The 18,513-nt window shown below is 44.7% G+C and overlaps 1 protein-coding gene across 9 annotated transcripts in view; it reads left to right on the top strand.

Moving 5' to 3' along the window:
* UBR5 (ubiquitin protein ligase E3 component n-recognin 5) overlaps positions 1-18,513 on the top strand; it is a 2,447,509-nt gene that overhangs the window by 347,464 nt on the left and 2,081,532 nt on the right. For all 9 annotated transcript variants that reach the window (XM_069621460.1, XM_069621458.1, XM_069621459.1 and 6 more), the window contains 2 exons: positions 13,024-13,140; positions 16,826-16,936. In XM_069621460.1, the coding sequence (XP_069477561.1) occupies positions 13,024-13,140; positions 16,826-16,936 (228 nt within the window). The remainder of the gene's footprint in view (positions 1-13,023; positions 13,141-16,825; positions 16,937-18,513) is intronic.

Below are 18,513 nucleotides of genomic sequence, written 5' to 3'. Positions count from 1 at the left end.
GACTCTGATTCGCAGCTCGAAGACGCCACCGTGGAACAGTCTAGTTCGTGCAAGCCTGTCCCCAGCCTTGAAAAGTGTTGGGACAGTTTTTCTGAAGCCCAACTAGGGGCTTAGTAAACCCATTCAATGGAGACTGTACAAGACTACACTTGTAGGGCTGTACCACCTGATTTCGTAGAGTAGACCAAGTAGCCAGGCTTATCTTGGGAGGGCGAGAGGGCTGTAGAATCATTGCAAAGAAATTGTATTATATATATGGCCCAAAGAGAAACACACCCTTTATTTTTACAATGCATAGTGTCAATTTTATATAGAAGCTGACCAAGAGATTCTTGGGTAAGTAGTATCATAGAATCATATAAACGCATTATAAATACACTACGCTCTAAATACAGATCAAAGCACAGATCTTATTTAGAACTCCTAACAATATTTCTAGGTAAGTCAGGCCTCTTATATACACATTCAGTATTGGACACACCTATTTTTGGGGAGGAAAACCATAAGTTACTTTCAGATTACTTTACAGTAATACAAGGGTAATAGACCCTGTCCATTACGTAGTGACACTGCAAGGAAATCACAGTCAACCAACTTGCAAATATACTTTTCTGAATAGTGGAACACAGATTCAAAGAACAGTATATACCTATGCTACTTTTGTGGTAGCATAGTTCTACTAGGTGAGTAAGACCTTTTTGCTGTAACATAGTTGTGTTTCAGCTCAGTGGAACACAGTCTGAGATGGGCAATAACACTTAACACTAATTTTGCATGCTTCAGGCAACCCAAGGTCAGCTACACCTAAAGGAACACATTTCAGGAATGGCACATAGCTATTCTAGGCAGGTAAGACCTAAGGTTTTAATACTCTATTACAATTGCTTTATAATATCAGTGGAACACAGATTGAGATGAGCAATAACTCTTACTTGTTTTAGGATGGCACACAGCTAACACAAGGTAAGTAAAACCTATTTCTGATGCTTGTTAATCTGTTTAGAATCACATGCTGTGCATATAGTCTGACATCCAGTGGTAACCGCAGAGTATTGCACCTTGTCGTTAGGGGACCGAAAGGGGACGTCGGCATAGGCGTGTCTGTAATACTATCCCTATCATGATGTGTAGTGTACCCACAATTACTCACGCGCCGAGGTCCCTCAGATTGTTTTTTTCTGCCCAGATAACTGGTTGCCCTATAGCAGAGCTCTTACATAAGAGGCATTGTTGATCATAAACAGACTTGTCTGTTATCTCCGTTAAGTCACTTAGACGCCAAGAACAACTTCGACGAAGACTGCGGGGGATTTGTCTGCGGTGGTGGATTTCGGTGCATAAGATCCGGCACTTCCACGTGGTCGGGCCCTCTGGCCGACATTTACGGTAGGGAGAGTTGGGTCGGGGTGGCCATATTTTCAGTATGTCTTTAGTCTTTCCCCCTCTTTACCCTTTAGGTCTGGTCATCTTCCCCTTTTGCTACGGAAAGGACTCCTTTTAGGTTCTGCCCTAATTGTAGGGTCAGATATCCTTGGAAGGACGAACACAGGACGTGCAACGCCCGTCTCCCCTTAAATCACGACGAGAAGCGGTGTGCGGCTTGTAAACTCCTTCGGCCTAAGACCCTTAAGGAGCGCCGTGTAAAGCGGTGGCCAGCATACAGTATGTCATGGGTGGAGCCCCCCACTGCCACACCCGCCAAAATTGACGGGGGTACCTCCGATGACCAAACATCCAAAGCGGATGTGATAGACCTCGAGGCGGAAATTTCTAGGTCCACCACGCCCATCCCTGACCCGTTAAGGCCTGACTCTGGTCTTGCTTCAGGCACAAAACCCGGCAACAGGGGGCGTACAATCGCATTTCACTAAGCACACAACCCCTACACCTATTTCAACGGGTACGTCGAAAAAGGTGAAAGCGCCGGTAGGGGCGTCGAAAATTTCAACAGATTCCTCGGATCGTACAGATCCAAAGCCTTCCCCGCATCCGCAGCAACGTCTTGCAACTCGGCCTTCCGCTACACCTAAATCAGGTTTACACGTCGAAGCGTGGAAATCTGACACTTCGGCGGTCCCGAAGGCCACGGTAGGCCCAAAAATCACGACTAGGCCTCAAGGCAAAAAACCGACTGCTAGGTCCACTAACGCAGCGGAAGGCAATAAGTCTACCGATAGTCCTTCGGACCCACTAACTCACGCCAAATCGGTGATAATCGAACGTAGAATCGTAAGAATTAATTCGGCGGTTGGGCTTATTCCTGTTCGGCCGAAAAACATGGGGCAGGCTGCGGACAAATCTTTGGATACTCCATGGTGCCCTGATTCTCATGATACCTATGAGGACAGTCAAGGGCCTCTTTCCAACACCATGAGAGACAATTTTTGGCGCCGAAGGGCAGAAGACGACGCATTTCCACCCGTAGGCCCTTCTGGGTGCTCTAAATGGACCCGGGAGAAATTTGAAGGGTGTATGGACAGTCTTGAAAGAATTGTCAGTTTTTCTGAGCATCCTTCCCCGAAAAGATCTTTTGGAGAGCCTAATCTTCAATCTGCTGCACATTTCCAAGAAGATCAGCCTTCTGTCCCCGTCCAGCATGAAGACATTGTCCAGATGGACACTTAAAGGGACATTTACAGTGAAGATTAAGAACCTTGCCTTGCCTGTAGACAACCAGATGGCCTTAATACCATGTTAAAGAAGGCAGCTGAGCATTTTTAAATCTCTACTCAAGAGGCAGTGCTTGAGCAGAACTTTGTAGAGGATATTCTTAAGGGGAAACCTCCCTCTAGCCAGGCCATTCCCCTCCTTAATTATATTAAGAGAAGATTGGCTCCCTCCCTGGGGTCACCAGCTCAAACCTGGGCAGTGAACCCAAGAGTTGAAAAGTTATTTTGGCCAGCTCCTTCAGACCCACAATACATATAAGGGCACGCCACCCCCTGATTCTCTGATGGTGACTACTACCCAGAAACGGGCAGGACTACCCCTTGCCACAGGGGAGTCACCTCCAGGTAGGGAATCCAAGAGGATGTATTAGGCAAGCGAGTCACCTCGGCTGCTGCATATACCACGTGTATAGCGAATAATACTACGCTGCTGGTGAGTTATGCTGACGCTCAGTGGAACCTACTTCAGGAAGGCCTCCAGGAGGTCCCAGAACCCGTCCAGTCCAAGCTTCTCTCTATTGTGGCCGAAGGAAGGCAGGTGAACCAGAATGTAATAAAGAACACTCTACGGCTGAAACAGCAGGCAGTTCTCTGGCCCAAGGAACCTTACTCAAAAGGCACGCTTGGCTGCGTACCTCAGGGTTTAAGCCCGAAACAGAGGACTCACTCATCAATAAACCAATTGAAGAAACGAACCTCTTCGGAATGGCGGTCAATGAGGCCCTAAAACAGCCAAAAAAGAGCATGAGGCTCTCAGGTCTCTGCAACAAATCACTCAAAGACCTTCCCCCCAGAGAGGAAGTAACTCTGCGGTCCTTTCAAGGGCAATCCCGTGCAAGTCAGAACAACTATGGCACGGGAAACTTCAATACCGGACAAACATCAGGAAGCCCTGCATACTACCCTCCAAGGGGCCAGCGATGCGGCAAAGCCAGAGGTAGAGGCCCCAATCCTAGAGGAGCCGCAGTATCCGGTCAGAAATGACCATCAGATCCAGGTCCCCTCCCATGTCACCCCGGTCGGGCGGGTGCTTAACATCTTTCCTCACGGCATGGGAGGGGATAACTTCAGACCAGTGGGTCATAAAGACGGTCGCCCATGGGTATTGTGTGGAATTCGCCCGACCGCCACAATTCAGACCACCGCACTCACGGCGCCTTTCACCGGACCATCTGGAGATCCTGAATCAAGAGTTGAAAGGACGCCCTAGAAGCCGTCCCTGTTCTTCAGGTAAACTAGGGTATTTATTCAGTGTACTTCCTTGTACCCAAAAAGGACCTCACCATGAGCCCTGTTCTAGACTTGCGCCCAGCGACAAGTTCATAAAACCTCAGATGTTTTGCATGGTAACGCTACAGGAGGTGATCCCACTGTTGAAACAGGGGGACAACATGGCAACATTGGACATGAAAGATGCCTACTTTAATATTTCAATGTTTCCAGCGCACAGGAAATATCGAAGGTTCATGATAGAGGACAGGCATTACCAATTCAAGGTACTCCCCTCCGGCATGGCCTCGGCGCCAAGGGTGTTTACGAAGGTCCTGGCAGTAGCTGCAGCACACCTGTGCGGATTATCCGTCCTGGTTTACCCTTACCTCGATGACTGGCTCATAACCGGGGACTCGTACGACACATGTTTTTTTGAACACCCAAAAGACCATAGACCTTCTGTTCAGTCTGGGGTTCTCTATCAACAAGAAGAAATCCAGTCTAGTCCCCAGTCAAATAAAACAATATCTGGGAGCTCTTATCCAGACAAAAGACGGCCTCGTCTTCCCCTCCAACGAGAGGGTTCAGAACATGCTTTTTCAGATCCCTCAATATATAGCCAGTCGAGAGGTGACGGTGCACAAAGCCATGCGTTTGCTAGGAATGATGGCGTTGTGCATATACTTGGTTCCTCACGCGCGGCTGCGCACGAGTCCTATGCAAGAGTGGCTCAATAGCCAGTTGGGTCAGGCCAGCAGACAATGGGAAGATCTGGTAGTTGTCTTGCCAGCCCTCGTTCTCTCTCTGCAGTGTTGTTCAAGAGAAAACCTCTTGAAGGGGAAGACCTTCACCACCTCTTCAGTGGAAGCCACTCTCACGACAGACTCATCTCTCACGGGCCAGGGGCTCACCTGCTTCAGCAGACAGCACATGGAGTGTGGTCCCCTCAAGTAGCATCCAACCATATAAATTTACTGGAGCTATTGGCGTGTTCAAGGTATTAAAGGCCTTTCAGATGCAACTACAATGGAAGACAGTGATGATTCTAACAGACAGCACTACAGCCATGTATTACCTGAACAAACAGGGGGGCACTCACTCTCCAGGTCTATCCAAGCTGTCCCAAAACATTTGTATATGGGCTCTGACACCAGATGTTTCTTTTGTCCCAACATGTTCCAGGGGAACTGAATCTACTGGCAGACGTGCTCAGCAGGGATTTTCCTCTGCCTGAAGAATTCGAATGGCGTCTGCACGAAGACATTGTGTCGACCTGTTCGCAACTTAGAGCGCCCAATGCCAAGACTACGCCTCCAGGTACCCCAGAACCGCTCCATGGGGGAATGGTCTCTGGATAACCTGCTTAGGGAAATTTGTCTACGCGAATACCCCTACCCCCACCCCTGCCCCCCCCCACCGACTCCCCTTCTCAACAAGATGGTGCACAAGATGCACTAGGAACCAGTTAACATGAAACTGGTGCCCCCCCCCCCCCCATGTGTGCCCGCCAACCCTGGTTCGCTCATCTGATGGAAATGTCCCTCTCCCCACCAGTAAAACTACCCTGCCCATACAACATGTTGTCTCGGGGGACAGGGAGGAGACCCCTCCACCCATGGCCACAAACTCTGAACTTAGCAGCCTGGCTCCTGAGGTCATAGAGTTTGGACACCTACAGCTCCCTCAGAGGTGCATGGACATACTCAGGGAAGCTAGAAAACCTAACGCACGTTATTTCTATGCCAGCAAATGGAAACATTTTGTCATCTCGTGTAATTCCAAGGGCGTCACACACATATTGTGCTGTACCTTACCCATCTGTTAGACACTCGGTTGGTTCATCTGGCTGATTTCTCAGCTTACCACATCACAACAAAAGGTGTTGTGGTGGAAAATACTGGTGATTAAGGCCTTTATGGAAGGGGTTAAGAGGATTTATCCTCCCATTTCTCACCAAGCTCCTGGGTGGGACATAAATGTGGTTTTTACCAGGCTCATGGGAGCTCCCTTTGAGCCAATGCATAAAGCAAGCCTAAAAGACCTGACTTATAAAACGGACTTCCTAGTGGCTATCACTTCTATTAGAAGGGTTAGCGAACTACAGGCTCTTTCTGTTCTAGAGCCCTTTGTTACAGTCCGCAGGGATAAGGTAGTTCTGCACACTCACCCCAGATTTGCGCCTAAATTCATCTCGAAGTTCCATGTGAACCAATCGATTGAACTACATACTTTTTTCCAGAATCCCACTAGCATGGCTGAAGAAGCCTACACACTAGATGTGCGCAGGGCAGTCGTATTCTACCTGGAAAGAAGTAAACCACTGAGGAAAACAAACCAATTTTTCGTTTAAGTGGCAGCTGGTGGAGAAGGGGATCCTGTCTCTAAATCAGCTATCCCAAGGTCGATTTGTCAAATGCATCACACTGTTACTCTTGCTAAGAGAGAACTGTCCTTCAAGCCTAGAGCATTCTACTCGAGGCACTGGGGCATCCATAGCATTCATTGCAAATGTTCCCTTAGAGTCCATTTGCAAAGCAGCAACCTGGAGTTCTGCACACACCTTTACAAAACACTATTGCCCAGACACTCATTCTAGGTCTGATTCTCAGGTGGGACAGGCAGTACTAATGCATCTTTTCACTACTGTTCCTTCTCACAACCCACCTCCAACTCCGGGTACTGCTTGCTAGTCTATGCGCAGCATGTGATTCTAAGCAGATGAACAAGCATCAGAAGACATGCATTACTTACTGTAATAGCATTTCTGATGATTGTATCTGCTTAGATTCACATGCGCCAACCCTTCCTCCCCGCTCGGATGGAAGGAACATAGACATCTTACCACTTTCTCTCTTTTCTGTGCTCGCTCACAATAGCCATAAGGCTCCCTCTCGGTAGAAAAAATACAATCGGAGGGACCTCGACGCGTGAGGGATCTTGGGTACACTACACCTCACGGATAGTGTTACAGGCAAGCCCATGTCGACATCCCCTTTCGATTCTCGAAAGACAAGATGCAATACTCTGCAGTTGCCGTAAAGACCGGAGGGGGGGTGTCTGTAATTCTGCTTTCTATGGCAGAGAAGAGGCAGAGAGGACCCCAGCCAAGATTCTCGATTATTGGTATCGTGGTCGAGCAATCAAGGCCTAGCTTCTCAGGAGGTGATGCGGGCTGGTTCTTGAGTACAGTGTAGTCCCCAAGCACCCACAAAGGAATGTCCGCACACTTTATTAGTGAAAACAGTCTTTATATAATGTTCAAGGTTATACAATATCACGATAACTCACTTTGTACTCGGTTATCTATAATGGCAAATCTATACAGTTCTAAGTGGTACCACAATTACTATTCGATCTCTTTAAAGTGCATCAACTGTACGGTTAAATGTCACACAAATCAGTTTGTAAAGGAAACCAACAATAGATATAAGAGGAAAGCAGTTGGTTAGAACAATTGGCAGAATACTGGCCCTGTTTACCTAGACGCGGTTGTGTGTGGACATCCCCCCCCCTCCTCCCCCCTCTCCTGGGCAACCTGTAGTATAAAGACATATCACAAGCCCAGTCCATATATTTTTCACATGAGTCTTTCCAATAGTTTCAGCAACCCCAAAGTACCTGGTGGTGTAACGTTCCTCGTCGGGGAAATTGATGGCCCTTCTTGAGTGCCCTCCCTTTAAGGCAGGAGTCACGGGTCGTCGAACGTCCGGCGAAGAACAGAGTGAACTACGGCGGTGAAGTGGCAGCTTCTTTCCCAGCAGTGTTCGTTGACTGGGAAGCGTAAATGTCCTGCAAGGAAGAGGCGTGCGGGGCACCTCTATGTCGATAGTTCTGGACCGCAAAGAGTTTGAAGAACTGTGGCCCAGCACGGGTGCCGAGTCGTCGGTGTCTGTGCTCTTTGGGTGGCGGGAAACCCACCAGCGGATACTCCTCGCATGCGTCAACGGCCTGGCCTTCTCCGACGGGATAAGGCGGGCAGCGGTGTGGATGAGCTTGTCCGTGAATCGAAATTTCTTGGGCAACAGGAGCATGGCGGCTCCAGTTGGCGACGGCGGTCGTCGACACTGGCGGACAACAGTCCGGCCACTTCTGTTTGGGATTCCGCGGCAGTCCCAGTCTCCGGTCGTCAGCCGTCGTAGGTCGGTCTACCAGGGAGCTTTGACAAAGATCAGCTGGTGCATGATGGTCCCTCGTAGCTGGGGAAGAGGGTGCTTTACCAGGTCCTCTATGGGCCAGTCCTTGGAGACATAGCAGCTTTCAGATTGGTGAAGAAGAGCAACAGCAATTCTTCTCTTCCAGCAGGGCTTCAAGGTCAAGCTTCAGTTTCACTCCAGTTTCACTCCAGTTACTCTTCGTAGTTTGGACTTCAGCTTCTGAACACACTTCCTAGCAGTGAGAGATTCCCAGATATACTGTTGATCTCCCATTCATTCTGCTGGGTCACACTCAGGCAGCCAATCACTTCGAAGGGCATTCATCAGTCAGCCAGCCAATCAGGCACACAGTGCATTCATGCCATTCTTCTCCATCCAGACACTCACAACACAGAATGTGGATTTGGACAAGTACCATGCTATTCAACACTACACACTGAGTTCATTCCAGTTTCGGGCAGGGCTGTCTCAGTCATTGTGTCAAACACCAGGTACCAGACATCCACAACAAGAAGTGTAGATTTGTCACACACTCAATTCACCCAGGTCTCACCCACAGGTGTATCCACAACATATGGTCGTTGGGAAGGCTCCAGCTAGTCTGGTCGGCACTTCCCCCCCCCCCCCCCACACTTCCATATATGGAACTTCCACCCAACAGCCAGTCAGGGGGAAGGGACAGAGTCCGGGCTTCCCGGGACTTTGGGAAGATCAAGGTAACAGGCGATGGAAGGCGAGAGGCCACGGCGGCCATCTTGTCTAAATCAGGAATCTACCGATTCCAATGACAGGGCCTGGGCATCCAAAAATGGAGGACGCTCAGGGCACCAGTCAATTCAGCGCACAACTGCCACCAGCCTGTACCCTCTTCTGTGGGCCACACACAGGTGCCTAAAAACATACACTAGGGGCACAGCGTTGTACCCCTACCCATGAGTGCCATACGGTTATCCCATGGGTCTGTACACCAAAGAAAAAGAGCTGCACCGCCAGGAGTCCCACATGAACTCTTGCGTTTAAAACGCAACAGAACACATGATAAAAAGCAATCAAGAACAAGGATACGGAGGCCCTGTCCCTCCGATGCTTTTCCAGCATCAGAGTTACCACTGGATGTCGGACCATATGCACCGCATGTGAATCTAAGCGGATATAACCATCCGAAATGCTTTTACGGTACGTAATGCATATCATTTAACTGTTTTATTGGATACTTGTATTTACTGATTTCATTGTACAGCTCTACAGCTCACATTACTCCTCTTAAGATAAGCCTGGCTGCTCGGTCACACTAACAACTTGTATAGTAGAGGCCTATAATGCCTAATACCAAGAGATTACCTGCGTAGTCCCACACCAGTTGGACTGCACTAATTCTTACCTAACACCCTGGTAATTGATTCCTATGCAATTCTATTTTATCCTAGTGGTGAATGTGTATTTTATAAGGATTTGTGATAATATTTAATCGAGATTTTGGTATGCTTTGAGTGTTAACTCAAGGTCTAATACCTGTATTGTTATACTTCCTGTCTAAATGGAATTATTGGTGCGGCTCCATTTGTACTCCTTGTAGCTATAGAGCACTCACACTTTTCCCGAGACTAAGCATTGACTGCGCATCTACCTTATCTTGACTGGGTTTTGGCCAACCTCTCCATGTCTCCCTTGTTCACAATAATAGGTTGGCCTCCCAAAATTCTCCTAGAAGGATTCATTTTGGAAATCCATCTGAATAATGGCAAAAGAACATGTGAAAATCTTGTGGCATGGCCATATCAAAGTATATGCTACTTAAATAGAATTATGCTGTAAGATGCAAAAGTGCACAAGTAAAAAACAAATCACCACCCCACCCTGGACACATTGTGGTTGTAACCACAAAGTTCCAAAAGAAAGTTATAAGAATACAAAGTATCCAAACTGCAGTGTTCACTTTACGGTGACGTGTGCACGTAAAAAGTAAATTCACTAAAGGATACAGGGTCTCCAATATTGATAGTATTAAGCACTGATCAGTTTCCCCATGAAAGTGAGCAAAAAGCAAGGGAAGTAAAGCTGATGGCTTTACTTACCTCAAATGTCTAGCAAAACGATAGGGTGTTGCAAGTACGTCTATGGGAGGAAAGCAGCAGAAAGTTAATCTTTCCGAACAAAAAGGAAAGGTGTGCAAAATTGCCCCTGAAACGCACTGCTAAATTTAGTATCACCAAAAGATTGACCTACTCTGGGTGCAAGAGAGGATTTGTCCCCCGAGCACAAGAGCTCCTGTGACTGGAGAGAAAATATCACAAATCTTTCACACCTCTATCTGTAGTACAGGGTAAGCACTATGTGGAATTTTTCCAATTAAATTGGCAGTGTTTAACAAAAGATTTGTCGATGATGAGTATGGAGTATTGAAACATTCATGTCTTTTTCTGCCCCCCACGAGGGTTACTAGTTTTACCTATCCTGAGGAAGGCTTGACATGGATGCCACAACCATCGGCACGCTGTAACGTGTACCAGTGCTCGACTGACTAATAAATTATGAGCATTGTCAGTTTTTTCATATTTTTAAACTCACGTATGCAGACAAATGACATGATTATCCATTAATCCTGCCTTCAACATAAAAAATTAAAAGGACAATAAAACACTCCAGGGTAACATTCTGTATACCCTAGAGCAGCTTTACAGTAGTACTTAGCCTACCTTATAGTAGATCACACTACTGTTTGAATTGTTCTTTGTGTTCTTGTTTGATTTTGTCTCGTTGTTTTCTCCTTTGATTCTTCATTGGGTGTTTCAAGTATTTGTTATTTCAAATATATGTACTGTACTAGAACATTTGGTTTTAGATGTTGTGTAATGAAAATGTACCAACTACTACTTTTGTATTATAATAATCGTTGTACTCCTAGACGCTCTGTGACCTCTGTGCACACAATGTGAAAAAAACAAGCATGAATGACAACACACTGCGTTTTTTGTAGCGTGGTTTCTTCAGTTCTCAGTTCTTGTTTATTAATAATAAACAAAGATTTTCAACACACTGACAGCACAGAATATAACTTAATCGCCAGGTGCAAAAATGAAGGTGAAATTACTATTTTACGACAAAAGGATCGACCTTCAGAGAAAAACAAATGCCCAACAGTAAATGTGGTTGTTGTATTCAGCCTACATATTTCTTTAATTGCTAAATAAACATCATGAGTTTTATGGTCTGATCATCAATTCCCTTCTATATACTTCATTTATTCACAATATGATACAATGCAATAAACAATGTTACAAATCTCATGGTGCATTTAACAGAAGTTAAGAAGCCTTGTGTTCCCTAAGAGCATTAATGCAACTTCTTCACGAGGTGAAGGGTGTCATGGGGCATAAATGAAGTGGCATTTTAAAGGGGCGACTTAGGCACTGCATATATAAGCCCACTCAGGGGTGGGGGAAGCAGCATCGGGTTGCTTGAAACATGTGCTTACATGAGTAGATTCAGCCTGCAAACCAAGCAACCTGATAGCATCCCCCGCCCTGTGTCCTAATTATTAAATAGTTTTGGTGAGCAATGGCGCCCCTGAAGATTGTCGGGGCTGAACCTTTTTGCCATAAGAGGATATTACCCATCCTTATGATTTCCAAATTAGTTCTATCCAATTATGAGAGGTCAAGCTAATTGATGACAGCCTTTTAATGTTTTTGTGGACAATGTTTGCTTTTAGTTCCTTTCTTCCATGATACTCTTTTGTCTTCTGAAAAAGATCTGTTAATGTCCATGAGGACCAAAACATGTCAAGCTTTATATGACTTGCTTTGGGAGGGTTTAGAATGGCACAAGTGGATTGGTGACATTTGGATGATTTTGAATTGACCACTGTGTTTGGCAAGTTTAATATTTGGAGGTGGCTTTATATGAAAAAAGTATTTTAACTTCAGTTAAATGCACTAAGATTTGAAACATTGGTTCTTACTTTGTATAATATTATTTCTGTATGAAAAGTACATAGCGTGTATGGAGAGTTTATGATCACACTATGTAATTCATGATACTTGCCAATTAGGGAAATATATAGGCTGAATACACTAACCATATTTACTTTTGGATGGTGTTTCCTTGAAGGAGATCTTTTTGTAGTTTGGTCTCACAAAACCCAGGTAAAGGAAAGCCAACCTCCCTGCACTGGTAGCCATGGGGGCCGACTAGTGTCCCCCAAATAAATGAGTTGAGCATGTACGTGAAGCTGAAATGTTTTTACTTTTACCTCCAGTAACCCAAAGTTGCAGAACATAGACCTATCCGGTGGATCCCATTGACTAAATCAATGGTAGCAAAGTTGCAAAAAATAAAATGTTCCCTAACACTCACTGTTATTGTCTAACAAGCACATATTTTAATTGGGCAAAGGTGAAACCTGTTTATATATGCTGCTTCTCATTTTGGTTGCTATGGAACAGGAAGTCCTGTTCCGTCATACCCAACGGCTGAACTTCAGTTTGACTCTGCAATGAATTATTGCAATGGTACTCTTCTCAAGCGTTTACTTTGTGTACATTGGGCATTTTCCACTCTTTGGAGGCCTCATTGCTTGTGTTGCAAGTCTCAACCATTGGCTCTGGAGGCCTAGCCCACAGTCTTTCAAAGGTATTTGCAATGCATCAAACACAGCATGTTGTGTGCTGCAGAACCCTTGGCCATTCAGTAGTATTAATGAAACTTTGTGATTGTCTGTGCACATTAGAAGGCGGTTGTTGCAATTAGCGTGACACGATTCTGTGTTCATTTTTCTTTGGCTGGCCTTTTAAAATGTCATCTGTTTCAAAATTGTCTTTAGTGGGAGTGCTTTATACTTGCATTGATAAATGTGTTAATAAATTACATTTTATGTAGCACTATAGTGTACCCTTATTTGTTCCCTGCCCTTTGCATACATGTAAACTGTTTGCTACACACTATTTTAAGCTTACTTATATATTTTTAAATGTCTTAACCATTTGCAGGATGGGACAAAGTTTATTTCCATTGGAGCCCTTTATTCCGAGCTTGTGGCAGTGAGCTGTAAAGGGGAGCTTTATCAGTGGAAGTGGGTTGAAACCGAACCTTACAGAAATGCACAAGTGAGTATTTTTAATATATGTTCCAGTGGCTAATTGGTGAACTCTGGAGAAATAGCATCTAAGCCAGCTTTTGTTACTAAACTATATAAATTGTGCAAATCTGGGTCAGTCACTTAATCTAACTGTACCTAAAATTGGTAATGATTGTAAGACTTTCCTCATTCCTTATCAGAATTCATCTTAAATGGTTTGACGGAAGTACTCCAGGCAATATCGAAGGCTAGAGAGGAATCCCTTGCGCGGAGCTTAGAGCTTGACAAAATTCATCTTAAAATGCAAGGCATTGTCTACACTCCTGATAGTCTGGATACTCTGGTTGTCAACATGGAGACAGTAGAAGATTGGCCTACCAATCCCCAGTGTGAACAGAGCCGTGGTAATAGATTGGTCACAGATCACGGACCTTGATAACGTCACTGCTGACCCACATCCCGAGATAAAAACCTTCCCTAAAACTGACATCTTAACTACCAAAGGATTACCCCCTCCAAAACTAACGGTAGCGTTACTTAACACCAGATCTCTTGTGAAACACATGATTGATGTCCATGACTATATTTTACAACACTGTCTGGATATCATGTGCGTCACGGAAACCTGGCTTACAGATGCCCACGGCCCTACCATCGAACTAGTGACACCACCCGGTTATGTTTTCTTCGGAAAGCACTGGGAGGGGAGCCTAGGAGGTGGTGTGGCAGTAATATGGAAAAAAAGAACTTGGAATTTATGAGGTAAAAATACAATGTATAGACTGACTTGTTACATGTTAAACTACTTCCTGACTCCAATCACAGTATTAACTTGGTTTTAGTTTATCGACCACCAAGTGAATCAATTACATTTAACTAGGAGATTGTCGATTTCTTAGGCCCATTATTGACAACAAACTCCGCCTTGGTGATATTGGGTGACTTCAATCTTTGGAAGGGTCATGCTTAGGACAACAAAGCCCTTGCACTTGAGAAGGCCCTAAATGGCCACCAGATAAAAATATATAATGAACCGACCCATATAAAAGGACATACTCTCGATTGGGTGGGAAGTGGAAACATCCTTCTTGATAACATAATCACCACGCCATGTATCTGGTCGGACCACTTCTCATTCTCTTTTCAGATAACACTTCCATCCCTTTCACCTAGAAAGCATGAACTGGGGCAGAAAGTGCTTAACAGAAACATGAAGGCTGTTACTGCACCTATTCTCGTAAAATGTTTAGACACAATGACAAAAACGAATGATTCCGGAAGTCCTTATTAAAACCTATAACGATGAGATCCTGAGCATGTTAGATCATGCGGCTCCTCTGAAAACTAGAACTATCAGAAAACCCTAACCATAAATGGTTTACTCCTGAGTTGGCTGAACTAAAGACCACTAAAAGACAAGCAGAACATACTTGGCTGAGAGATAAGACTTCTGAAAATCTGGAAGCTTGAGGCAAAGAATTACAAAACCAGAATCGCGGAAAGTAAGCACAATTTTTACAATGAACAAATCCTCCAGGCTGGGAACCAGACCAAGGAACTCATCAGATTTCTTGGGAGAAACCTGCAAGCACCAATCCATTATTAAACCTACTAATGTAGACTGCAACTGAGTACAGAAAGCCTGCTCTGATAAACTAAAAACTGCCCAAAGGAAAATCCAGAAAGAATTAACTAGGACAACCTTACATACCATCACTGCCAGTGATGAGGCAAATGACGAAGGACACGTCAATCCTGAAGAGGGCCCCCAACCTTTGGGTAATGGGGAGCAACCCCCATAGAAGCCTCAAATTGGCTTTAGATTTAGGGAGCCATACTACTTCAGAAAATTCATAACATTCTGAGAAAGATGCATCCCACAAGCTGTCTGGGTGAGCTCCTCCCTTCAAAGATCATATTGGAGCAGGACATTTTCGCCCCTTTCCTCTGCACAAATGTAAATTCCTCTTTTCGGACTGGTAACATTCAGTCTCTGATAAAAATGTTGCTGTTAAACCATTATTAAAAAAAGCAAGATTAGATCATAATGATGCAGCAAATTTGATGCCAATTACAAACACTTTATTGTTTTTGAAACTTATCGATAAAGTAGCTATGCTGCAACTTCAAGCCCACGTCTCAGAGATGGGAATTCTACATAAAAAAAATCAGGCTTTCGCGGTTTCCACGGCACAGAGAGTGCCTTGCTGGATCTGCAGACTTACATGCTCTCTGTGCTGGAATCCAGCAAGTCGGGGCTGCTGATGCTGTTGGATCTGTCAGCAGCCTTTGACTTGCTGGACCACAATCTTATTAGATCGGATGGCCACCGTTGGGGGGGGGGGGGCAGTCACCGGAGGCCATAATCTGGCTCAAATCTTTCCTTGAAGGACGCAGTTCTCGAGTTCACTGGGGGGAAAGTGAATCAGAGGCTGAAATCGCCACCTGTGGCGTTCCCGAGGGGGCGTACCTCTCCCCACTACTCTTTAATATTTACATCTTCCCACTAGGTTTGGACCTTGAAAATCTAGGCCTCTTCTGCAATTATGAAGTCGACTTCCAATTTGCATTGGAGATCACTGGAGAACATGACCAAGATCAGCAGATGCTGGATTCAGTCTACCAGATAGTCTAGAGCTGGATGTCTAGTAATTGGTTATGTATTAACACTGCCAAGACTGAGTGGATGCTATACGGCTCTAAACTAGCCAGAGAAACTAAGCCTGTCATACACAAACTTTCAGATTGATGGCAGTCAGATTGCAGTAGCAGCTAAGGTGAAGACTCTGGGCACCTACTTGGAAGCGAGCCTGGATTGTGGCACACAGGTGGATGCTATTGTAAAAAGCACCAACTAACACCTTAAGGTGCTTCGACAAGTGGCTCCACTGGTTTCTGAAGAAAATCGTCAACGCCGTGATACTCCTGAGAGTGGACTATTGCAACTGACTTCTGGGGGGAGCCAGGAAGACTGACATTCAAAAACTAAAAAAGATTCATAATGCTGCTGTGCGCATTGTACATCAAATGAGTCATACAGAGCCTACCTCGGTGGCCATTGACTTCCGGTCTCAGACAGAATTCAGTTTAAATTACTGACCACCTGCCATAAATGTGTTTGGTGATGCCCCAGCCTATCATTAGAAATAGGCTGAGAATCCACCAACCTAAAAGAAATTTACGATCTGCTAATGCATGCCTTTTTAGAAGTTGATTGTGTCGAGAGCTCGAGGGAATGGACATGCCTTTCATGTGCAAGCTGCACGGGCATGGAATACCCTTCCGAAACATCTGCAATATACTGAAAATCATTTGGAATTCAGAAAACAGCTAAAAACCATCCTGTTCGCATAATAGATAGTTACTGTACCTCCTCTTATGGTATTAGATCGCCCTCTGATGGCGCCTGGATGCCTTTGGCGCCATATAAATGACTTAACATAACAGATAAATATGAAGTAACTGTCTAGCATGGATCACATGATATGCTCCCACTCTCCTTTTACTAGTGTCTGTAATTCGGTACCATCTGTATGCCCACCATCATCGTTCTCTGTGCACCTGATATTTCTCTTGATCCAATTGATATTCTCTTAAATGTTTTGATGTTGCTTGGTGCAAACTGCATGATATATTAAACCTAGAATAAGAAACCTCTTTGATCATTAACATGACTGTGAATTGCGATAATCTCGTATTTTTTTTTTTTTAAGAACCTCTCACCACATCATCCACGAGCAACATTTTTGGGTCTAACAAATGAAAAAATAGTCCTGCTTTCAGCAAATAGTATCCGAGCTACTGTAGCCACAGAAACAAACAAGGTATGAAAAGTTTTTATTCTACTCCTAGGTTTTACACTCCGTCAAGCAAACATTTATTCATCTCTAGCGTATTTGTACTTTTTAATCTTCATGGATTTGAATTGCTGTACAATCGACTGTAGAATCAATCCTACAACACATCCATAATTTGACCATCTAAATGCAGCACAGATGAAATGCACTGTATCAATGCAGAGTTCCAACATAGATATCCCCACTGCTTGCTGTTTTTTTATTTTATTGAGCGCTCTTTGATGATGGCTTCTGCTATTGCAGCCAAAAGTCATACTTTTAATATTTAAGTACGATAAACACTACTAGTAGTATGGCAAAGTACCAAGAAGATCAAGGCTAGCAATATTTCTCACTAGTTTATCTGCATTTCAAGTGCTAATTGATGAATGCTGCTAGTAGTACTATTTGAATAGTTTCTAGTGGTGCTTCTCAGTAAAACACAATGTTCCTACTTCCCCCTTCATTACAGCAACAAGTGCTAAGCCCCCAATTTGTGCCCGTTTTAAAACGGGTGCCAATAGGTCTAACATTGGTTTTGCTTGCATTTGGTTCTGTGCAAACAACTTCATAGATACCAGACAGCAGAACTGGGACTACTGGTACACCGCTCCGTGCTGTGGGGCTGGCCAGGCCCCTTAACTTTTGGTAAAATTCCACCGAGTGGCTGAAAGTTCCATCCATTAAATGTTGGGGAAGGTTTTTAGCAAGTTTCCCTCCATTTCTATGGACCCCCAAACTTTCCGTTTTTGTTCTCTGTACTGACATTTTCCAGGGAAATGAAGTCTTCAGATTCACTCCACTTTTGCTTGTTATGGGGCAACTGACCAGTCCTCAAGGCGGTTAATACTGGGAAATGGTTTCCCTTTTCTTTTGACATGTTATCTATTTTTTTGGTTAAAGTTTCATCATTGCACAGTGTATCTTACAATGCAGTGCAATGGTGTTACTCTTGTACAACCCTAGACTACACTGGAAAGTTTTTTTTTTTTAAAATTTACTTTTTGTGCCTAACGACAAGCTGGTGGCAGCAGTTGCATTTTGAACATTTTTGCAACACTTTGTTAGCCTTACTACGATTACCGCGTGTGGCTACTAAATGTGGCAAGTGTCCTAAAATGGCCGTGCCACAAGGTTTTTGCTTGCCTTTTTGGCCATCTTGTTCTGTGGCCGCCTTCCTGCCCTGCGAGGAAAATCCTTTTATGGTCGTGCACTTGCCCGGGAAATACTTGGTTTTCTCTGTCTAGTGCAAGACCATTCGTGTGTTCCCAGGAAGTGGGCTGTGACTGTCTGGTCCACATCCATAAACTGGTTTCTGTATGTCTAGAGCGTATGCATGGATTTCACCATCCGTGCTGGGGTGTGTGAGAGCAGATCTTCCATTGGGTAAGCTAATCTGTCTCTGATCTTCTGAATAAGAAGTCCTGCTCCAGAGATCCTGTAGAAATCCTACATAGAGCCAATTATGCTGTCCAGTGTTGGGGAGAATTCTCAGAAATGTGCTCATTCCCTCCACCTTGGAGTCCCCCAGCAACTTTGCTGGATTTTGAGGACTTTATTTTTCT

The sequence above is a fragment of the Ambystoma mexicanum genome, chromosome 5q (genome assembly GCF_040938575.1).
Source record: "Ambystoma mexicanum isolate Mex_15411 chromosome 5q, UKY_AmexF1_1, whole genome shotgun sequence".
Taxonomy (NCBI): domain Eukaryota; kingdom Metazoa; phylum Chordata; class Amphibia; order Caudata; family Ambystomatidae; genus Ambystoma; species Ambystoma mexicanum.
The sequence above is the reverse complement of the archived record's forward strand: the minus strand, read 5'-3'. Positions and strand labels throughout refer to the sequence as shown.